Source organism: Melanerpes formicivorus, unplaced genomic scaffold, assembly GCF_026170545.1.
Source record: "Melanerpes formicivorus ecotype bairdi unplaced genomic scaffold, bMelFor1.0.p_v2 SCAF_7, whole genome shotgun sequence".
NCBI lineage: Eukaryota > Metazoa > Chordata > Aves > Piciformes > Picidae > Melanerpes > Melanerpes formicivorus.
The window spans coordinates 6,313,120-6,336,846 of NW_027142359.1; the positions used below are offsets into that span (position 1 = coordinate 6,313,120).

Genomic DNA, 23,727 nt, shown 5'->3' on the forward strand with positions numbered 1-23,727 from the left:
TCCAGAGGGTGTATATTTCCTGTGTGCCTTGGGCTTGCTGATTGCTGGGCAGAAACCACTGCTGGGTGCAAAAGAAAAGGGCTTCTGCTTTCATTTGGTAAATTGTATTCCCTGGTATGTGTTTTCCTAATACGACTCCAAGTGCATACAAGGCATCTGGGGTGTTTCTGATGAGGTACATGATGAGAAGAGAGAATGTAAGGTGTGAGGAAGACAAGGGAGTGAGGAAGACAAGGGATTGAGAAAGATGCTACCACTTCTCTCTGGGTGCAGAGGTTGGTGTGTGCTTGGCTTGGATGGCGTTTCCAGGGCCAACAGGGTTATGAGCAGAGGTTATAGAAAGGTTTTTCTCTGCATTGCTTTGTCTTCTGTGTGGCTTTCATCACAGCACTTCATCATTCAAAGAGGATGTTTCTCCAGGGGTCTCTGTGCTGCTCATCCCAGGAGGACAGCTGTCCTTTGTGAACCATCGAGTGGGTTCTTTTTCATTGATTTTCCACCTCTCTTGCATGATAAACATTTTCTCAAATATTGCATTACACAATGAGGGTTGCTTTTACACTGCTTTAAGACGTTCTGCGTTGCTTTTACACTTTTACATTGCTTCTACAATCATGGTGGTGAGACCCTGGCCCAAGTTACCCAGGGAGGTGGTAGATGCCCCATTCTTTGAATCAGCGCAGGTCAGGTTGTTTTAGGCTCTGAGCAACCTGCTGTAGTTGCAGATTTCCCTGCTGACTGCAGCAGGGTCGGACTAGACGATCGTTAAAGGCCCCTTCCAAACTAAACCCAGTGTGTGATGCCATTATTCTTTGCTGCCCAGGGATGGATGACTTTGTGCTATGGGTTGTGAGAGAGGTCAGGAACATCGCAATCTAATTTAAAAGGAAAATATTTTTCTCTTTTTTAAGAGTAAGGAAGGTTTTTTTAAAAAAGGGGGGAGGGGAGAAGTGTGTGCCTGTGTAGTTTAAAAGAAAAAAGTTTCAAAAGGTTAATAAGAAGAAATGTTCTGACCTTCCTGGCCTGCCCTCACGGCCAATGACACACACACTTGCGGTCTGTGGGCAGCCCCTCCAGCCCCACCGAGCCTCTTGGCCGGGGTCCCTCCCGCTCCGCCCCGCTCCCTCAGCCCGTGTCGGCGCGGGGCAGCGCGGCCCCGGTGGAGGCCGCGGGCGGGGCGGGAGGGGAGGGGAGGGACTGGGGGGGCCCCGTCCGGCCCCACTTAGCCCCCGCCCGCAGCTCGGCGGCCCCAATCGCGTCCTCCCCTTCCCCGCGGTGACTCCGATCCCGGCTCCGCCGCTCCCGCTCCTCCTCCACTCCGCACTTTGCGTCTCTCTACCGCCGCTGCCGCTCTCAGTCAGCGGCGGGGCCGCGGCGCGCACTGTTCCTGGAGCCGGGCTTGGGGCGCAGCGGCCGCCCGGTCGCCCGCCTGCCGTCCCCCTGAATGGCCTCCGCTCCGCGGCTCTAGCCGGCCCCCTGGGTCGCGGGTAAAGGCAGCGTGGAAGCCGCGGGTCCGGGGGACACACACACACGACGGGACGTTGGCCGGAGGCGGTGCCCGCGGCTCTCCCGCCGCGGCAGCATGGCGCGGGGCGGCGGGCGGCAGGAGGCCGCTGCTCCCACCACCACCAGCACCCGGGGCCTCTGGCCGCGGGGTCCGGGGCCCCTCGGCCTCCTCTGCCTGGCGCTGCTCTGCGAACTGGGCGCCGCCGAAGCGGAGTTCTCTATCCTGGACGAGGCGCAAGTTCTGGCCACCCAGATGAGGAAACTCGCCACTGAGGAGCTGGGGGTCGTCACCATGCAGGTACGGCACGGCCGGCACGGCCCGCGCCTCGCCTGGTTTTCCCTCCCTCATTTCTTGCCTCCTTCCTCCGCACGCTCTTCCCGATTCCTGTTTGTCCCTTTCTTTCTTCGTTCCTTTCTTTCTTTCCACCTCCCCGGTTATTTTCTGTTTTGCAAACTTTCCTTCCCCCTTGCGCAAGTGGCCCGGCTCCCTTCAGCCTCCCGGCCCCGGCTCCTCTAAGCTCTCCGGCTCCCCTGAGGCCCCCGGCCCCGGCTCCTTTTAGGTCTAACCCCGTTCCCCTCAGCCCCGACCCGGCTCGGGCGGCGGGAGCGATCGGGGCGCGTTGAGGGAGGAGGACAGGGACTGATTCTTGTTTTATTTGTAATTTGCACAATCGAAGCGGGCAGAAAACGCCCTCCCGAAGTCTGTTTTCCGCGGAAGGTTCCGAGCCCGGCCTTGGGGCTAAGCCCGCCGTGCTCCGGGCCGGCTGTGCGGTTTGTGGATCGGTGCTAGCCCGCCTCCCTTCCGAGCATCCCTCCCTCTGCGTGCTGCTGGCGATGAGTCGAGTCCTGCCCGAAACCCCTCGGATGAGGGTTGAGGAGTTAGTTATTTTGCATCTCGGCCTTAGGGGCTGCATCTTAATTGGGTATTTTGTATAGGGACTGGTTGGACTGGTAGGGTGTGCTGGTACCTATGTTATAACTATCGGCTACAGACCCGCTCCTGGTAGGGGGAAAAGTGAAATCAGATCCTAGGCGGCTTTCAGCGAAAGGTATGGTCAGTAGCAAATGCAATTTAAAAAGCCTCCCAAATTGAAAAGGAGACACTTTCATAGGATCAGCAGGGGTCTCTACCCAAATGGTCTTTTATCTTCTCTAAACTGGCGTCATTCTCTTACCTCTGAAACATCATTGTGTTGGCCGGCCTCCTAGGGCTTCGTTTTGTCCGAGAAAACACCGAGCTGTCTCTTGTCCTTGATGCTAAGAAGACGTGGATTTAAATGACTTCACTTAACAAGGTAGATTATTGATGTAGTGAATTCAAGGAAGTAATTTTTCCCCCCCTATGCTGTGCATACGCCTGCATTTATTTCCTCTCAAAAGATAGGAGCGTAATCCTGTAAATGGTGGCATCTGCTTAGTGCAAATTAAGTCAGTATAATTGTCTTGCTAAATCTGTTTCTGGTGTTAAAAAACCCTACCCTAATATGATCATCTCAACTCATTTTGTCTGTAAAAAAAGCAACTCGTAAAAATATCTATGGCTTTGATACACGATCCAAGTGGAGGGTGAGCCAGTTTTTCTTTCCAAGGATTGTAGCAATGATACGAACTCAGGATCAATCTGGATGCTGGTGCAGAGGGATGCAAATAATGTTTAAACTCAGTTTGCTCTTAGTTGGATATTTAAGGCCCCAAAGTAATTTAATGTGGTGGAACTGGTAGTTAAACTCTGAAAACCCTTTTCATACTCGGCTCTGTTTTTATATGCTTAATATTTTGGCTGTCGTAACTCCCACCAAGCTAATATGCAGCCTGTCCTTTGCTCTCCCCTCTAACATTATTACAGCTGTTTAAGATTAAACACCAGTGGGAACAAACCTCCCCTGATTTTTAAAACCTTCCTTGGTGATCTCCTATGGTAGGACAAAACCAATATAACATATCATTATGACATGTGTCGCTGCAGCCTGGGTTTAGGGGTGCAGAATTATCCTTTTCTTCACTTGTGCAAGGCTGTTGGGTTGCCTGTGTCACAGGGCTGTTGGCACAGCAGGGATGCTTGGGGTGACGCAAACAGGTGCCATAGCAGAAAGGAGGAGTGGGGCATTTTTGGAAGAAGAGCCAGATTGCTTTTGGGCTTTAAGTGGATAAAAATCCAAGGGTGTTGTCGTGGGTTTGGAGGGCGACGTGGAGGCAGAGGAAGTTGTGGTAGCGAGAGGAAGGATTAATACCCGACCATTTGGGAGCTGCGGTTTTGTTTAGTTTCATAAATTGTAGAGGAGGAAGCGGCAGCATTTAATGCTTCCCTTGTGCTCTTGCTTCGTGCTTTGGTCCTTGCCAGTTGTGGCTTCTACATCTGCACATCCTGGTAATGGGCAGGAGGTGGTGTCACCAGCTGCTGGAGTGGGACGTAAGGCTGGGAGAGGGCTTTGGAGGAAGGCTAGGTCTGAGCTGGAGGTAGGGAGAAAGCATCCAATGAGTGAAGGAGCAGGTGGAAACGCTTAAATTGAGTGAAGGTGAGAGGGTGGTTTAGGTGTGTTTTCAGTCTGGAATAAGAAACTGTAGACAGAGTCTCCATAAGTGCAGGAATGGAGGATGAGGTGGAGCCTCCAGAGCGGACTCTAGAGGAGCAAGGGGAAAGAGGTAAGAGGAGAGCTATGAAATTTGTCACCCTTATATGCCCCTGGAAAGGGTAGAATGAATATGGAAGCTGGAAGATGGAAAGTAAGGCAGATTTCTATTGGAGCAGCCATCAGTACTGTAAATGAGATCTTTCATCCTCCATGCAACATCTACTTCCTGTGATGCATTCTTCTTCTACCAGTGTTTTGCCTAATTATTTCAGCAACAATAAGGGCTTAGTGCTTTTAATCAAATCCTGCTCTTTTATGTTGTTGAGTGAGGTGCACGTACATCTGTATTGTAACACAGACTGAAGCGATGGGGAAGAATCGGGATGAGAGAGATGTCTGATGCCAGCGTCAGTCTGACAATTGTTTTTTTGGCACTCACACTGCTGATTTCTATTTATAGATGGTTGGTGAGTGCAGTATCTGACTGGTACCTTTAAGCAGTGCTTTGTTTTCTCGCCCATGTAAGTGCGCTGATTTCAGATATAAATTTATTCCTTGGATGATGGTAATGAGGATAACATAGGTGAAGCTCATGAGATGCATCATTCCAGGAAGGTGGAGAAGTCACTGTCCCTGGAGGTGTTCAAGAAATGTGTGCTCATTGGGGACATTGTGTAATGACAGTGGTGGTCTTAGGCTGAAGGTTGAACTCAATGATCTTAAAGGTTTCTTCCAACCAAAACAATTCTGATTCACTGGATGTATTGGACAGCAGTTTAACAGCTGCTTATGTAAGTTTCAAATCAGAATACACACCTCTGTATTGCATGAAGCGATCACTGAGTGAGAACACATGTTGGGCAGTGCAGTGCAGCAAGATGTGTAGGTCCTGAGTGTCTGTGTGTTGTCATCTTGGCTGTTATTTCTCCAGGAGCGGTTAAATAGAGAAAGTTCAGTGATTGTCTGACTTCCTTTGTTGCACTAATTATTATTCCCACTCTGAAACCCACAGATAATGTTTCATCCCATGTGGATTTCCTTTAAAATATGTTGAATTACGGGGTGGTGTGTACATGCTCATTTGCCCTGAGCTATAGAGGTGATCTGTTTGTGGTTCCCACCAAAGTTCATCAATGCTTCTTCCAAATTAACCAGAAGCAGCCACACCACAATCTCTTCATTTTCTCTCTCCTTCCCATGGGATGGAGCGGGGACAGCCTTGAGAGCTGTGCCTGCAGCAGGATGCAGTCACCCATAACTGTTCCCTTCTTTTAATTTTCATTAGTTAGGGTGTCTGTATTGTTACAGGGAGCAGCTTTTGGCAGCAGGCTGCATCCTTGGAAGACAGTGTACAATCACATTTCTAATTGCCACTCCGAGCAGGTGTATTCTTCACCATTCCTCACTACACTATGACTTCAATAGCCTGGTATCATAATTCACAGTGGGCTGGAAGCTTGAGGAATGAGCAGGTTGTGTGAGAACCCTGCAATATGTTCTCCTGGGCAGAGCTGACACTCAGCAGTAATTAAAAGCTAAGTGTCCCTTTATACTAAAATTATAACTGAATTGGTGGTTGTGGCATGATCTGGTCTGCTGGTGGGGTTTTACCATCTCTGTTACCTGGCTTGCTCTATCTTGGTTTCTCTGAACTGCTTGAAATTACAGAATAGGTTGGTGGTTGGAACAAGTGAAATTCCTTGATTGAGAGGTGAAGGCAGGGGGAAAAACGTAAATCAGAACTTTTGGGAGCCTTTTGTTTGGGTTTGGCAAAGTTTAGCCCTCTAATCTGCATGGGGCAGCCAAGGTGAGGGCTATTTATTGATAGAGTGGGTCAAAGTAACATCTCCACCTCCAAAATGGGGATATAATACTTGTAGTAAGAGTTGAAAGGCTTAAGCAACGCTTTGAAGATGAAAAGCATTGTTAAGTGCTTCTATAACTTTCAAAATGGATGTTGATGTTTCTAGCCAGATACTAACAAAAGTTATAGGCCCAGAGGGCCTTGAGTATTCTTGAAGGTAGTTCTGCCATTTTAATCCTCTACATTTTTTTATGCTGGGGAGGAAGTGCAGCCCTTTCCCATTGTCCATCACTGATCTTGAAGATGGGAAGTTAAAAAAGAAGTATTTTCAGTCTGAAAATGACAGTTTGCTGGTTATTTTTGTCCTGATTTGTTGTTTTTCTTCTAGTATCAGTACTTGCTCAGGTGGTGTGGTGATGTGTAAAATAACAAATGCTGTAGTGCAGGTTTCTCCAGGCTGATTTGCAATGGGATTATTTATTTATTTAACTAATAACTTATCTGGCCATATGTTTTTCAAGAAGAACAGATTGTGCACAGACCAGAATGACATGGAGATGTCCAGGGGTTTATATAGGGAGGATGCCCTGACACTATTGTTCTGGGAAATCCACATTCTTTGAAGATTTCTGGGTGATGGCAAAGAGTTGCAGTCACCAAAACAGTTCATTTGTTTAATCGCTTTGAAAAGGAACACTGACAGAATACAGTATTTTTTTTTCCAATGGGATGATCATCTGGCTAATGACAGTGGATTTATGACTTGGAAGAGACAAATCCTATTCCAAGCTGCACTGCAGACCAGTTGAAATGCCAGAGCCGTGGTTCACCATCTCTGAAATCATTTTATTTACACATTTTCCCACTTCCTGCACTGTTACCAAATAAATCTATAGGTGACCGTGAGGTATTTGCTCAGCAAGTGATGTAAAGCACTGCAAGTCCTCCAGCACTGGGTCTGAAACCTGGACCTCTGTGAACCTTCATCCAAATGACAGCACAGAGCTATAGAACCGCTGAGGTTGGAAAAGACCTTTGAGAAAAAGTCCAACCACTCGCAGGGAGCTCACAATCCACCACTACTGCTAAGCCACTGCCACTGAACCACATCCCTCAGCACCACATCCATGCATCTTAAGTACCTCCAGGGATGGGGCTCCACCATATTTAGTTTTTCCTTTTATTTGCGAGTTGTTTCTAGCTTGTGAAGCTGAACTGCAATAGAAAAGTGCAAGTAAGGAAGGCTGATAAATATTTGACTAGATATATTTTTCTGGTAATTATTATTTGCCAGTAGTGCTCACTTCAGGAATAATTACAGAGTAGAAACCATTGGAGTAAAACCTCATCTGTTTTACATGATTATGCCTTGGTTTGAATCCAGCTACAGCAGCCTCTTTCAAGGCTCTCTGAAAGCCCCAGACTGCAGCAGTTTTTCATCCTGTTCCATGTGGATTCTTTTTTTTTCTTTTTTTTCTTCCCTTTTCTCCCCGGCATGAAACATTTCAGAAAGATAGCAAGAGGTCCTGGTGGAAGGGCAGGGAAAATGGCTGCGTATAGGAGACTGAATCTGAATTTTTAATTAGGCTTTGAGTTGTTTCTTCAAAGTGTTGGGACATCGTTAGCTGTGTAAGTCCTGTTGCCTTAGCCAAGAGTGACATTTCCCTTCAAACAGGGAGAAAGCAGCTGCCCTGCGCAGATAAAAGTTGCTGAGCGCAGTGCAGCGAGGAGGGGTGGGAGATAATTGGCTGTCCCCTGCGCTGCTGCCACGAAGGACCCTGCCAGTCGTGGTGGGGACCGGAGGGGTTATTAGCAGCAAGAAATATGAGGACTTTGTGAAGTAATTGGGAATCTCTCAGCTGTGGCAGGGCCGATAACACCTATGGGAAGGCGCTGAAGTAAATGCAGCATGTGCTAGCCTGCTTCCTTTTTGGCTTAATTCAGCAGAGGAGGTGCTTGATGATCTGAACGGCAGAGAAGCTGCTCTGCTGCTGCTAGCTTGGCCAGGCTCTGGTGAGAAAAAAATTCTATTGGTTATTGTCAAATAATAGCGAGTGTTTCACCACCTTTCAGACAGAAAGGCAAGATATTTTGAGACTGGAAGGAAATGTGAAGCATTAAAATGGTAGAATTAGACTGGAGATTAGGATGAAATTCTTCACAGTGAGGGTGGTGAGACACTGGAAGAGGTTGCCCAGGGAGGTTGTGGATGCCCCTCCCCGGAGGTGTTCAAGGCCAGGTTGGATGAGGCTTTGAGCAACCTGGTCTAGTGGAAGGTGTCCCTGTCTGTGGCAGGGGGATTGGAACTAGATGATCTTCAAGGTCCCTTCCAGCCCAAACCATTCTATGAATCTATGATTTTGTGTGTGTGTGTTTACCACTTATTCTTTTATTTCTGTAGATAAAAGGAAGTTTTAAGAATTGCCAGATTGTTTTTTTTTTTTAGCTTGACAATTTGTGTTTTCAGTTCAGCAGGTTATGGTGAAAAAATGAGCAAAGAAATTAATAGAATTGCAGAATAGTTTTGGTTGGGAAAGTTCTTTGAGCTCATCAAGTCAGACCATTATCTAACTTTACCAATTCTGATGCTTTGCCAGTTCATGTGTGGGAGTGCTGAGCCATGAGCAATGATCCCAAATTTCTCTGTCCTTTGTTAGCATGCTGCATATCCTGAGTGTGAGGCTTCACAGAGAACCAGGCACATGGCAGTGCTTTATGGATCAGATTGTGGGGGCTTTGCTGGGGACTTCGGTGAGGGTTGGGTTGGATAATGTCCTAGGAGTGATTTATTCTGTTGTTATTCAATAGAAAAATATGAACTCTGGGAGCAGCTTTTTGGTTTGTTTGAGCTTTTTGTTTGTTTTGGTTTATTATTTTTAGTTGCTTTTTTGGTTTTTGTTTGGTTTGGGATATTTGTGTTTATTTTACATGGATAATACAGCTTAAAAATGGGAATTTAAATAGCTTGATACTTCAACTTTTTGGGTTTTATGCCAAAAATTCTGCTAAGATTTTTGACTAATACCTTTACTTTTGTAGGCTTAATGTAGAATACAATGTAAAGTGATTGAGTGTGGAGTGCCTGCATTCTGCTGTCACCATTTTCCTGTGGTTTATTGTCATTTAAAAATGTGTAGTATTAAGGAAACCTGAAAGGAAGTCCTTGGGCTCACTTTCCCATGGCAAACAGAGTTCAAAAACATTGGTACTTAGCCCGGTGTCTGTTGGGAAGATACAACCTTTTAACATAAAATAAAAGTGCTAAGTCATTGCTTGACTCTTGCATTGTCTGTGTTCATCCTCCAAAATCCTCACGTCTGATTTAGCAGGGGAAATCCAAGTTGATTTTTTAAATAATCCTGCTGCCACAAGTCACTAAAACTCATTTCTAATCCCATGAAAAGTTTGAATGGAATCACTTTTATCAGCTGCCTGTAAGGTCTCTGCTGGAGATTTTCCCAAGTGATTTTTCAAGCAGTATATTTGCAAAATTGCAATCATTAGCGAAAACAAACTCTTACTTCTCCAGCCCCTCAGCCAGAAGCAGCTGATAAAATCAGTTTGACACTGGTGGTGTTGGAGCTTACGGTTTTGTTCAGCCTTGATGCGATTTGAAGCTGCAGCCACTCTACTAGCAGAGCAGAAAATACTGTTTGGAGAGAAGCTGTCATTCCATTTTGGGCACTTCTGCAGAGCTGTCTGCCAGTGCTTTCTGCCCAGTTTTATCCATCTTTTCCACATATTCCTGCAATACAGTAGGAATTTCTGGCTATACTTAGGATTGTCGCAGGTGGGAATGAGGCCAGGGAAAAAGGCTTTAACATAGACACATCTGGAAGTTGCTATAGAGGTTTCTAGGATCTGGAATGCTTTAAGCTGAATTTTTTGTGTGTTTGCCTTGGTAGGGTTATGAGAGTATTTTAATGCCCTTTTTTGTGGATTTCGGACCAGATTGTGTCTGTGAGTTCAAGCTTGATGGTGATGATCTGATGGTACCCACACCACAGGGCTGAGGTGCTCCCATGACCTCCCTGTCTCTGGTTCACTCCCTGCTGCTCTTGCTTTCAGCAAAGGAAGTACTAGAAATATTTCCTCCTGAGCTCTTTTACCTCAGAAGTAATATTGAACAAAACTTGGGAAGGTGTTTGTGGTAGGGGGACAGAAAGGAGAAGAGACAGACTCCTAAAAACAGCTGTAGTGGGGGCCTCTTTGCCAAGGGCTGGAAAGGGCTCATCAGCCCTTGGGGAAAATCTGATGGAGAGCCAGGAGGGCTCTTTGCCTTTTGTTTGTTGGAAAATAAAGGAACTCCAAATTGTGTGGGTCAGGAGCATGAGATTTTCTCGTAGCAGACTTTCATTTTGCATGAGGGTGCGAGTTCCCTTCCAACCCAGACTTCTGGGATTCTGTGAGGGTAGTATTTGATACTGAAATGATTGCAAGTTGGCAGAAATACCTCAATTTTAACCAAACAAGCCACAATCTTCACCATTTCTTTCCCAGAAGCCATGTTAACACAGGAAAGATTGATCCCTGCATGCTTGTGATTTTCCTCTCCTTCCTTCTCTCCACGTGATGGCAGATCTGTGTGAAAATGCATTGAATGGCGCTAAAGCCACAGGGAGAGGTATTCAGCAGCAGCTGGATGATGACATGGCCAGCAGTGACAGCAGAGCTGCTCCTGGCCAGGGACCATTTCCCACTTGCTGTGTATCACACAGCTCATGTGTACACCATGGGACGGTTCAGCGCACTGCTGCATCATCCAAGCCTCGCTGTTGCTTTGTGAACAGGAGCCCAAGCCCTCGGCAGAGACCAGTTGTGTTTGATTTTGACTATTCCTGTTTTACCTTAGAACAGCAAGGAGGATAAAACCAAGTCATATGAGGTCTTTAGGACTGCAGTAGATGTGTTGGAGAGTATCAGGTGAGGAATGCTTTTTGGGAGCCCTCTACGAGACACCTTGGTGTGGCTATGGAGGTGCATGCTTTGTGGGAGCCAAATTAAGCTTGCCTGAAGTGTTTGCTTTCACTGATAGCCTTTTGATTAGGGATCAACACAGGTTTGAGACTGCCCTTCCCCCTTCTCCTCCTGGCATTGGGCCTAGCCGGGACTAAGAGGCCTTGAGATAACTCCTGCACTGTTACCAGATAGGGAGCATCTCTCACGGGAGCAGAGAAGGAAGAAAGAGAAAGTGAAAGGCTTTGCAGGTAGATTTATGGGGCACAGGATATTATGGGTATGAAATACACCAATTTCTATGTCCACCTAATGGGCTGGACACTCGAGATGCTGGAGGTATAGCTTATGTGGCAGGAACAGGAGGCACCCAGCCTAAACTGCCACACATATGAAGGAAAAGAAAGCAGGATCTTTCATCACTGCAAGGACTTTAAAATGGAGGAGGAAAGGCTACTTCAAGTCAGGGGATCCTAAATTGCAGCCAGTATTTTGTTAGTGATGGAGGCTAAGGCGGGTGTGTGATCTGCAGGTTCCAGCTGGCAGACTCAAACCCATGTGGACTGGACCTTTTAGAGACAGAATTTTTGTGTCATCTGGAAGGCATATGTGGCATAAGAAAAGCACTTTTAGTTCATGGACAACACATTTAACTAAAGTTTAACAAGTTTAAAGGAAATTTAAATATATTGCCACTGTGAACTAAGTAGGTAGACTTCACTGATTATAGTTTGTCTGAAGTATTGTGTGTAATGTGAATTTCTTGCTCATTTCTATTTTCTTTTGCTAGTTCATTGCTCAATAGTGTAATTTGAGAAGAAATTAAATACATTTCTCATTTTATTTCTACCTGAAATGTGGCTATAATTTTATCTGTGAAACCTTAGAGCTGCTGTGCATTAATTGAAGGGGGCTAGGGGAGGCTAGGGGGAGCTGGGGAGGGACTTCTGAGGAAGTAAAAAGTATTCAAAATAAAAAAGTGCTACAGAGTAAAAAAAAAGACTTTTAACAAAGTAAAAAGTGACAGAATGAGGGTTAATGGCTTCAAACTGGAAGAAGTTGGTTTTAGGTGACACATGAGGAAGAAATTCTTTCCCGGGAGGGTGGTGAGGCACTGTAACAGGTTGCCCACAGAAGTTGTGGAGGCTCCAAGCCTGGCAGTGTTCAAAGGCAGAATGGGCCTTGAGCCACCTGGTCTAGTGGAAGGTGTCCCTGCCCATGGCAGGGGGTTGGAACTAGATGATCTTTAAGTCTCCTTTCAATCCAAGCTGGGCTGTGATTCTGTGATGATGATACTAAATTACAATATTTTAGCTCTTCCATTTGAATCCTGCTGCTGTTTCACTTTTAGTAGCCCTAGATGATTTCGATAGCTGCTCTGAGGGATATGCTTTGATGGTCTTGGAGTTGTTAAAATTAGCTGGGTTTTATTTTATTTTTGGATTTTAGTCCAAAAGTTGCTTGTTTTTTACCATTTTAAATATCAACATACTGATGATACTGTGTTTGCATTGAACCTGCTGCGTGCAAAGCCCAAATTAAAATAATCCCATAATAGATAACTCACTGCTTGGTAAGAAGTTGAACCTAATGAATTGTAAAATACTGGTCCACTATAGCATTAAGTAAGTGTAATTTTGTCTCTCCCTTCATATTTATGCATTTATTCAGTAAGTTGTTGACTGTAAGTCTAGAAATACATTTAAAAAAAAAAAGCTCTGGTAATTGCAGCCTCAGCCTGTCAAGTGCTGCTTTTTCATACATTACCAAGAATAGAAAGTCAGCCTCCAAAAATAAATGAAACCCAACATACATCACCATGGTTTTCAGTGCTTGAAATGGTGGATTTGTCTTCCAGGAGCAAAGGTGCAGCAGCTCTTTTGAGAAGGGAAGACTCAGTCAGGATGAAATGAGCTCAGAGCTGCTATGTGAAGGTTTATTTGAAAACCAAGACCTGCTGCTTGCGCTCTCTGCTTTGAGTGTGTCATCTGGGTGATTTATTAAGAGACTGGAAATTCATGCTGAAGGGGAAGAGAAAAAGTAAGCCACTAGAAAGGGATAATACAGTCATTAAAAATATTTGTAGAGAATGCATTGTTTTGGGGCTCTTTGGAAATGGAATGAAAGCTGTTGTCCTCTCTAAGCCAAGTTAGATGTGAGCTGCTATGCTAGATTGTGTTGGTCAGACTTATTCCAGCCTCTTGGGTTTTTATCATAGAATCAATAAGGTTGGAAAAGACCTCAAGGATCATCAAGCCCAACCTGTCACCCAAGACCTCATAACTACTAAACCATGGCACCAAGTGCCACATCCAGTCCCCTCTTGAACACCTCCAGGGATGGTGACTCCACCACCTCCCTGGGCAGCCCATTCCAAGGGCTAACAACTCTCTATGTGAAGAACTTCCTCCTCACCTCGAGTCTAAACTTCCCCTGGTGCAGCTTGAGACTGTGTCCTCTTGTTCTGGTGCTGGTTGCCTGGGAGAAGAGACCAACCTCCTCCTGGCTACAACCACCCTTCAGGTATTTGTAGAGAGCAATAAGGTCTCCCCTGAGCCTCCTCTTCTCCAGGCTAAACAACCTCAGCTCCCTCAGCCTCTCCTCATAGGGCTTGTGCTTGAGGCCTCTCCCCAGCCTCATTGCCCTTCTCTGGACACATTCAAGAGTCTCAATGTCCTTCCTAAACTGAGGGGCCCAGAACTGGACACAGTACTCAAGGTGTGGCCTGACCAGTGCTGAGTACAGGGGCACAATGACTTCCCTGCTCCTGCTGGCCACACTATTCTTGATGCAGGCCAGAATCCATACCCAGATATGAATCCATATCTGGGTGCAGCTTTGATTAAAAAGAAAATAAAAGCTATTGTGTGTTCAAGACCTTTGACCCCCAACCTTTACTCCTTGGGAAGTGTAGGGACTTCCCATGAAGTTGTACTTAGGCCCTTGAGCAGATCAAAAGTGCAGCAGAGCTGGGTTTTTGCTGCTTTCCATCCTTGCTCCATCATTTCCTGAGCTCTGCTTTGCTTGTTTTGTGTCACTTTTGCCATTCCGTCTCTCCTTGCTTGCCAGTACCAGCAGTGTGCTGGAAATAACTTCCCTCCTCATCAACAATGAATGGGCACTTAGCTGTCCTCCCCATGATGCGACGTGCATGGGGCTGCGGTGGTTGGTGTGGCAGGTGGACACATCTCTGTGGTCAGTACAAAAAATAACATGATTGTAACAGATCCTCTGAAATGTTGTGCTTGATGGAAGATACTCCTGTGAGATAGGGAGCTGGATGGCTGTGAGAGCATGGATATGAAGCATGCAGAGCGCTCTCTGCATGACAAACCCCAGCAGTGCCACAGCCATCCGCTCTTCCTCTGTGTCTGCAGAAAAGAGCTGCGCTGGGTTTTGGCTGCTGCTGCTAGGAGATGACATTTCATTTTAGTGCTGAAAACAGATTCATGGCTTTTTTGGGATCCTTGCTCTGAAATAAGTTTAGAGCCAGTGTTAGCATCAGGCCCTAATTGCCTGCATGTCCAAAATATGTATTCAAAACATTAAAGCCTTGCTATAGAAAGGTTGTGGGCTGGCAGTATGGCCAGCTGCAGACCCTGCAAAGGCTGGTATGTGAGCTGGCCTACAGCCATACCCATGCTGGTGAAGATTGTGAACTCGTGGCCTTACTTGGATGCAGAAAGAAAAAAGATTCTTTTTTTGTCCCTTTTGGTGAACAGAAAATACTTTGTTCTCTCATAGACCTGGCAAGAAATCTACCTGAGTTAGGTACTCAAAGTCTTGGGAGATGCTGAATCCCTGTGCACAAAGGGAGGAAAATGGTGTAGAAAGGAGTTTAAGAGATAAAGGGGCTGAACTGACTGGTTACTGCTTTGGTTTTGATGAGAGCAGATGATAGCAAATACTCAGGAGTGGCAGCTCACTGGCTCATCCTCATGCCGTAGTGGAGGAGCAGGATTCATGGATTTATTGAATGGTTTGGAAGGGATCTTGAAGATCATCTGGTTCCAACCTCTCTGTCATGCACAGGGATACCTTCCACTAGGCCAGGTTGCTCAAGGCCTCATCCAGCCTGGCCTTCAAACGTCTCCAGGCAGGGGACATCTACCACCTTCCAGAGCAACCTATTGCAGTGTCTCACCACCCTCACTGTGAAGAATTTCTAATCTTCAATCTAAATATCCCCTCCTCAAGCTTACATTTTATTTAGTTTTATATTTTTTTTTAACTTTCCTGCTGCCAGCCCAACCAGAGCAGAGATTTTGGTGTTCTTGGTCATCATGTTTGGTGCAGGTACACTGTCAAGGCTTGAATTGTCTGGTCAGTTTTATTCCTGAATCATGACAAATGCAGAGCAGTTGTGGTCTGAGTTGTCTTCATGTCACCAAATAAAGAACTAAAAGCATTAAACCATGCAAAGTACACTTTGGGCTGTCGTTATGGGTACCAGACCTATTTGAGTCTTACCGCAGAGGAATTGTGAAGCATTCCCAGCTACTCATTTTAAAGCCCAGTTTAAAGTAATAGACTTAAAAATCTTATTGTGTAGTTGAGTTAGTGACTGAGTCTTCACTTCATAATCTCTTTATAAAAATGTATGCACATTAGCAGGACTTATTTAATAGACACACTGCCTAGATGAAAGGGCTCTTTGTGGAAGGAGGCTTTTGTGCCTTTCTGGATCTCTCAGCAATTCCTGCAGAGCTTCCCAAGTCTGGCTGACACCGAGCGCCAGAGGAAAAGACCTTCTCGCTTTCAGCTTGACTGGAGAATAAAGGGGAGAGAGCTGGGAGTGGGGGAGGGACCCCCGCTCCCCGAGGCGGGGCGATTGCTATGGGCAATCACCAGCCCAGCATTTAACACGTTTTAGTTCTTCCTACCCCCAGCTGGGGTTTGCATTCACGATGAGCGCGCTGCTACCCTGGCAGCACAAGTGGGGCTGTGGCAACAATAGCAGCTTCCCAGCCCGGTGAAATGAAGACAGCTTCTCTCAGCCCAGGTAGTCCCTCCATTTCTGGTTTGGTCTACAGATGAGGTTGGCAACGCCCACTAACCAGAAAAGCATTTAATTAGTTTGATTATTTTTTTTATTTGAGATCTGATGTTGTCTTTCATATTCTATTTAATCTCTCATCTGGATTTTTTTTTTTTCTTCTGTCTGTGGTGCACCACAGATTTTTGGTGAGAAAACGTTTTTCTTTCCCTCAAAAAGTAAGGCTGCAGCATCATGGCAGTGTTCACTTGGACCTTGCAAACATCTTCATGAGAGTAAGAATCTAGTGGACATCTAATTAAGTTTCCACTGGCAAAAAGAAACCTCAACCAAACAAAATACTGAAGCTTTTTGGTGAAGACATCTCTGTTTGCAGTTGCTGTTAATCTGCATGCTCTGCAGTTTTGCAAGCAGAGAGTGCTCCACCTTAGTGCTGTTGTAAGGACCCCAGAAAATGTATTCCAGTTTGGAAACTGGTGAAGATTCACAGAGAAACTTACTTAAAAAAAAAAACCAAAACAAACAACAACCAGAAAAAAAATCCCCAAACCCCACCAAACAAACAACAAAACAGCAGAAGCCCAAACAAAACACACAGGCTTTTAATTAGGATGGTAAAGCTGGACAAATGTGATTGAGATCCTTTAGAGTTTCTAGTTTAGTCAGGTGGTCTGTCCCTGGTGGGAAAGGTAGGTGGACTCTCTGCACTGAGTTTTTTCTTGCTGGTTGCCGTGCAAGTGCTGCTCATGTATTTCTAACAGCCAGATGAGGAAGAGCTGGGGGCTGCTGGAGGTTGGGTACCTCCAAAGAAATTTATGTTGATAGGTAACTCCTGTGGTGTACCTTACCTCTGCTGCTTGCCTTGGACCCCACCTGCCTGTCTTTATCTGATTTCTTGTATTTGCCAATGGTTTTTCAGCTGCAGTCACGGCTGGAGATTATCTTGTTAAGAATGAGAGTGGTGAGATGCTGGCCCAGGTTGATCAGAGAGGTGGGAGTTGCCCCATCCCTGGAACCATTCCAGATCAGGTTGTCTGGGGCTCTGAGCAACCTGCTCTAATTGTAGCTGTCCCTGCTGACTGCAGGAGGGTTGGACTAGATGACCTTTAAAGGTCCCTTCCCACCTAAAGCATTCTATGAGGAAAGAATAAAAGTAGTTCTGTGTCTGGCTTGAGCTGAGTGTCTGCAGGTTCCCAGAAGGGTGAAGTGGTTGGGTGTGTGGTGGCTGAGGGTGAAAGCTGAGGACTGGGTATCTTCAAAGAGGGATGAGGTGGAAAGCCTTATAAAAGGAACATGCACTGCCAAAGTTGATCAGGGCCGAAAGGCAGTGGGGCTGGACTCTTAGTGTTCCTTTATGACTTGAAAGCACTTCTTGTCTTGGAACAAACCAAGGTACTGGTGTCATTGTTGTGATTGAGAATTTTAATCTTAAGAATTCAAAAAAGCTTTTTGAGCTAAATCACTCCACACCTTTTTGCCAGCAGCCCCAGCACAAGGCTGCATTTCTCTGTGTAAAGCCAACTGAACGGCCAGCCTCTTAATTTTTGGATGAAAGCTTAAGCCCTTTCTAGGTGTCCTTCTAAAGCGATGCAATTCAGGTGCCACTCATTTTCTTCAAGCTCCTCTTACTAAACAAAAGCTCTACAGTAAGTGATAGTCTGAGGAGGAGAAGACTTGAGATCTTCTCCATACATATCAATAGCAGCCTGAGAGGGGATTTTCTCAATGCTCAGCAAGAGCTAAAGGACCTTTTGTGGGCAAGAGGATGGGGCCAGACTCTTACTGGTGCCCAGAAACAAGACAAGGGGCAACAGGCACAAACTGGAACGCAGGGTTCCATCTGAACAGGAACAGAAAATTCTTTGGTGTGAGGGTGCTGGAGCTGTGGAGCAGGCTGCCCAGAGAGGTTGTGGAGTCTCCTTCTTTAGAGATCTTCCAAAGGCCCCAGGACACTGTGATCCTGGTCAAGCTGATGTGGGTGCCCCTGCTTTAGCTGGGGGGTTGTACTGGATGATCTCCAGAGGTCTCTTCCAACCCCTGCAAGTCTGGGATGCACGTGGGCTTTGTTACACAATGCAGTGTTACCTGTAAACCTCAGCAGCAGGTTGAAATTTGTCATGTTGTGAATTTCATGTCTTTTATAAGGTTTTTTTGTGTCTTTACCAGTCATTGCAACTCTTGTAAGAATGAAATCCAAGAAGGTTTGAAGTGTTTCTTGCACAAGCAAGTGGTAATTGAGATTATTTCCTAATAGTAGGTGTTTGGAGTAAATAAAACAGCTGAAACTTTTGTGGTTTGATAGCAATCCCTATATAATTATCCATCATTTTTCTATTCTGCTTTTCTTGGTGAAATATTTGGAGAAGCAGACACTGTTCACTGCATGGTAGTGCTGTGAAGTCTAAAAAGCATGCATGTTCTGAAAGCTAGAAATATATTTACTTTCTCATTCTTTTCAGTGCATATGAAGAGCAGGTTTGTGCTCTTCAGTTTCTTGAGGGGAGAGTTAGCTGGACATTGTATTCAAAACCAGGTTCTGTTTATCAGATGAAGATTTCTTATGAAGAATAATATTTATTTATTTTAATAGCTACTGGATGCTTTGCAGACTAGGATAACAAGTCAGAAGCACACCCCCCACACTCCCCACCCCCACCCCAACAGCATTATTGTTATTACGATTTTATTTTTGGTGCCTAAAAACTGAAACAGGAAATGACCCGAGACACAGTTTCCATGACACTCTCTCACTTGAATCCAGTTTTCAAGAAGATGAAAGGACCAAAGCAGGCTTTTGATAGTGAGCAGCTAATTGGGTGGCTTATAGAGGCAGGGTTTTCTGTGGGGGGGAAAAAAAAAAGGGGGGGGGGAAGAAATTAAGTGGAACAGCTGTGTTTTGGTACATATGTATAATCCCAGAGAAAACTCTCCAAGGACAGGGAAACACAGTCATGCTTCAGTGAAAAGAAAATGAAGAATCTTTGAAAGCATAAATGTGGCTTTTTTTTAGTGGGAGGGAAGCTCCTGTTTAAAATAAAGATCTACTGGTATGAGTGTGTTAATATTTAATGGATTTGGAAAATAAGAATGGAGCCACATGAAATGGTTTGGAAGGTTAAGGAAGTGATTGTGGCCCTGTACTCAGCATTGCTCAGACTGCACCTTGAGGACTGTGTCCAGTTTTGGGCACCACAGTATAAGAGAGACATTGAGGTGCTGGAGTGGGTATAGAGAAGGGCAGTGAAGCTGGTGAGGGATTTGGGGAGCATATCTTAGGAGGAGAGGCTGAGGGAGGTGGAGTTGTTCAGCCTGAAGGAGTCTGAGAGGAGACTGTCTTTTTCTCTATAGCTACCTGAAAGGAGGTTGTAGTGAGGCCAGTGTTGGCCTCTTCTCCCAAGTAATTAACAACAGGACAAGAGGAAATGGCCTCAAGGTGCACCAGGGGAGGTTTAGGTTGGATCTTTGGTTGGATATTTCTTTACTGACAGAGTGGTCAGGCATTGGAACAGTCTGCCCAGGGAGGGGGTCACCATCCCTGGAGGTGTTTGGGAAACATGTAGACATGGCACTTTGGGACATGGTGTAGTGGCCATGGAGGTGTTAGGTAGAAGGTTGATAATGATGATCTTAGAGATATTTTCCAACCTTAATGATTCTATAATTCTGTGAAGTGTGGGGTTTGCTTCTGTTTATACAAATGCCAAGAAAAAGGCAATGTGCTCAGGTGGGTTTTTTGCTGTTCCTTTTGCTCAGTGTATTCCTACACTGAGAAATGTGATGTGGTTAGAGCAGCATGCAGCCAGGTCTGCTGCTCAAGGAGGATGTTCTTCTCTGGGACATGTTTCTGCTATACAAGGCCAAGGATTGCAGAGCAAGCTCCTAAGAACCTGCTTTATTTTCAGCAAAGATCAAACTGTCTCATCCTGTAGCCTAGTGTCTTAGTTTTGATAGTAGACTGCAATTCAGAAGGGTTACAAAAGCAGCTGATCCTGCCTGCTGAGGGGAGAGGATCTTGCTTGCCCTCCCACTGCCACCAGGCCTGTGGTCCATCCCATTGGGCAGCCTGAGTTGACTGCACCCACCCATGACTCCTTTCCCCCACACTGAGATCAGCCTGGGCTTTAATTGATGGTTGGATGGATTTTTCATGGCTTGCTTCTTCAGGAGGTGTTTTTCTGTCCAGATGGAGAAGAGAATTTTGTTAGCTAATGCCTGTCTTGCTACTGTGCATGGAGTAACTTTGTTTTCCCATGAAGTTTTGAATACCTGGAAGGGAAAGCTGTTGTAGGAACGTTTGAAGATCAGTCATCTTGGGACTTTGTGTGCTCTCCATGGTGGTGGGGTACCCTGTTGGTTTGTGAAGTGTTTCCAGCTGGTTAGTGCTATTTCCATGCATTGTTTTCTCCTTTTTATGCAGAATATGCCCATCTAGGTTGGCATAGTTCAAACTAAGTGAAATAGGAGAGCCAATATCAAAGCAAGCGTGGTTTTTGAATGCAGGAGATTAGAATCTCCCCTCTGAAAGCTAAGCCAGCAGTTGCTAGTCCTTCAAAAAGACTTCAGTAGTTCATGAACCTAAAAATCAGCTGCACCATCAGTAAACAACCAACAGAGAAAGAATTTGGAGCAACTTGGATGCTGAGTGGACTGAAACATCTACCCTACAAGGAAAGAATGAGACACCTGGGGCTGTTTAGCCTGGAGAGAGGAGGCTGCAGGGGATCTCATTAATGCTTAGGAATATCTAAAGTGTGACTGCTGAGAGGATGGGGTCAGACTCTTCTTAGTGGTGTCCAGTGACAGGTCAGGAAGTGCCACTTAAACATGAAGAAATTCTTGACTTTGAGGTTGGTAGAGCCTAGAGCAGGCTGGCTAGATTGGTTGTGGAGTCTCTTTCTGTGAAGGCATTTAAAACCTGCCTGGATGTGTTCCTGGGTGATTTACTCTGGGTGATCTGGCCCTAGCAGGGGCTTGAGCTGGATGATCGTCAGAAGTCCTTTCCAGTCCCTCCTCTCCCCCTCTATGATTCTGTATGATTCTGTGAATTTGGCACAGCTCTGGCTGCTTGCATGCGAGACAGTCTCACCACACCATCATGTTCTCCTGACTTCTGCACTGCTAAGGAAGCAGCTGACTGTCTGAAAGGGCTGCTTCACCATCAATAAATAAAACCCTCTGAAACCAGCTTGACTGCTGGTGTTGGGCAGCTCCTCAGCCTTCTCATGTGAAGATCTTATTAGGCAAGGGCTGTGGGCTGGCTGCCAGTTTTCCTCTGCAGACTGAGCCTGGGGGACTGCTCGTTAGCTCCCTGCCTGCCTGCCAGAGAGGAGCACGTTAAATTAATACTGGAGGAAAGGGCCGTGCTCTGACACCGCGGGAATGCAGGTGGGCTGGAGCCATGCACGGGAATGAAACCAACGTGCTAATCGTGCTGCTGGCAGGAGGCTGCCTGCTCTCTGCAATTTCTGTGTTTTCTGGTCTAAATAATCCCAGTGGGTTTTCACCAACCCTTTCCAGCACTCTCTGCTGATAGAGCCATTAATAATGTGGTTTGTCAGGATTTGGGGTGAGCATTTGGTGAGAATCTTGAGAAAGACATAGGTGTTCCCCGCCTTCAGAAAGTGGAAAATACTGCTTTATGAGCACAGCGTGGTGTTTGCTGCTGCTCCTGAGTGACAGCACAATGTCAAGACTGTCATTTCCCAGGAATGGTGTCTGCTGCTGGCAGAAATTTCTCTGCACATTGAGACTTTGAGATCCAATCTTGTGCTTGTGCTGTCACTATGGAGCTCTCCTGTAGCACTCCTTTATTTATTTTTTTTTTAAGGCTGAAATGTTAATATTGATCCCAGAGTACATATTCAACTACTCTACTCAGAAAATAGTCATTACTTATGCATGGTGAGAGGCTGAAATGAAATAAAGTCAATCTGCTGTTGTATGTGGGAGGCAGGGGGTTGGTTGTCTGTTCCCATGCAGCTGTGACAATCCCTTGGGTCCTGCCACCTTGGGCATCATCCCTCTTTCCCTGGCCCTTTCTTGTAATAAATCTGTTTTATCTCAGATTAAATTAAATCAACCTGAAAATGAAACAATGGTAGCAAGATATTCCAGAAGCAGCAATTTAATTATGATTTTGAAATTCAATGCTAAAGGAACCAAATATTTCATATAGATGCTGTTGCCAGAGCTCTGCTAAAATGTGGTTATTCTCAGGAGTGCTTAATATGGAAAATGTTTAGCAGGCAGGAAATAGAGAGTCTTTTTTTTTCTCTCCCCCCGCCCCCCTTGATGTTTATCTGCAGAACAGGTAGAACAATACCTGCTTAATAAAGGGGTTTGTTTAAAATGCAGCTATTCAGGAGGCTAGAGAGCAAATAAATGGGAGAGTAAGCAAAACACAGTTTAACTATAGGGAACATAAAGTTGAGAGGAAAAAAACGGGAGGCCAGGTCTTGTTTTTGCTGGTACTGGTCTACATCACTGTAATGGTCTCGGTGCCTTGAGGGGGTTGCAAATATGATTTATTGACACTGGAAGGGTCTCATGTGCTTCCAGCAAAGCACAAAGCAGTGAGTGGGTGTTGGACTTAAAAACTGCCTGATGAACTTTTCATTTCCCCAGCTCTATCACTTGGTAAGCATTGTTTCAAGCAGTCATCTTTCTTGCAATGTGCTGTGTGATGATCTCTGAATTTCTGCCTGCCCAGCTGCTTTATGCTGCCCCTATTGCATGTAGCTCATCCCTCATGTAGCAAATTTGGGGTGGAACTCAGCACTTTCCACAGTGATGACAGCTCAGTGATAATGAGTGACTGATAACTACTGAAGCCCCAGTTCAAGAAGGGCAGGGACTTGCTGGAGAGGGTACAGCAAAGGGCTACAAAGATGCTGAGGGGACTGGAACATCTCTCTGATGAGGAAAGTTGGGGCTTGTTAGTCTGGAAAAGAGCGGACTGAGGGGGGAATCTCATCAGTGCTTACAAATACTTAAAGGGAGTATGGAGCCAGGCTTTTCTCAGTGGTACCCAGTGACAGGACAAAGAGTAGCAGGCACAAACTTGAACATAAGAAGTTCCATCTGAAAATCTTCAGAGAGGGAGACTTCACAGCCTCTCTGGGCAGCCTGTTCCAGGGTGCTGTCACACTCACCATAAAGAAGTATCTCTTCATGTTGAGGTGGAACATCCTGGGTTCCAGCTTGTATCTGTTGTTCTTTGTCCTGTCACTGGGCACCACTGAAAAGAGCCTGATACCTTCATCTTGACACCTACCCCTCAGATATTTATAGGCATTAATAAGGACCTCTCTCAGCCTTCTCCTTGCCAAACTAAACAGCCCCAGGTCACTCAGTCTTTCTTTATAGGAGAGACATTCAAACCCCCAAATCATCCTTGAAGTGTTTAGTCTGTCAGCTCCCTGTGTCTCTGTAGCAAAAATTATCTTGTGAAGACAGGTTTAAACTGTGTCATGGAAAGCTTTCGGATACTGAAACACAGGTTACAGTCTGAAAGAGGGAGATGAAGTTAATTTATGGCTATCAGCAATTTATTAACTTACTAAAGTTAAAAGTTTTTAAGATAAATTATCAGCATCAGACTAATGAAAATTTCCTGTCCAATAAAGAATACTTTATTCTTTCACTTTCTGCCTGTCAAAACAGTGATGCCAGTGTAGTAGAAACTGTGTTTGACAACAGGAATATTTATTCCTGGAGTAGCATTAAGCTACCTCAATTCTGGCTACATTCAAAGCAGCCTTAATGCCTTTATTTCTCCTCGCTGTCTGAACTTGCTAATCCTGATACCAAAGTGGATTACAGTGTCATTTCCACATGTCCAGACATATGTACAGCACAGAGGTAATTGCACAGAAAGGCAAAAGAAAGAGAAT

The 23,727-nt window shown here is 45.5% G+C and overlaps 1 protein-coding gene across 2 annotated transcripts in view; it reads left to right on the forward strand.

Annotated features, from left to right (window-relative positions):
• Positions 1–1,238: 1,238 nt before the first annotated feature.
• CACHD1 (cache domain containing 1) overlaps positions 1,239–23,727 on the forward strand; it is a 127,517-nt gene continuing 105,028 nt past the window's right edge. Inside the window, exon 1 of one of the 2 annotated variants that reach the window (XM_068140813.1) lies at positions 1,239–1,804. In XM_068140813.1, the coding sequence (XP_067996914.1) occupies positions 1,583–1,804 (222 nt within the window). In that variant the 5' untranslated portion in view covers positions 1,239–1,582. The remainder of the gene's footprint in view (positions 1,805–23,727) is intronic. The other variant, XM_068140814.1, reaches the window with a different exon arrangement.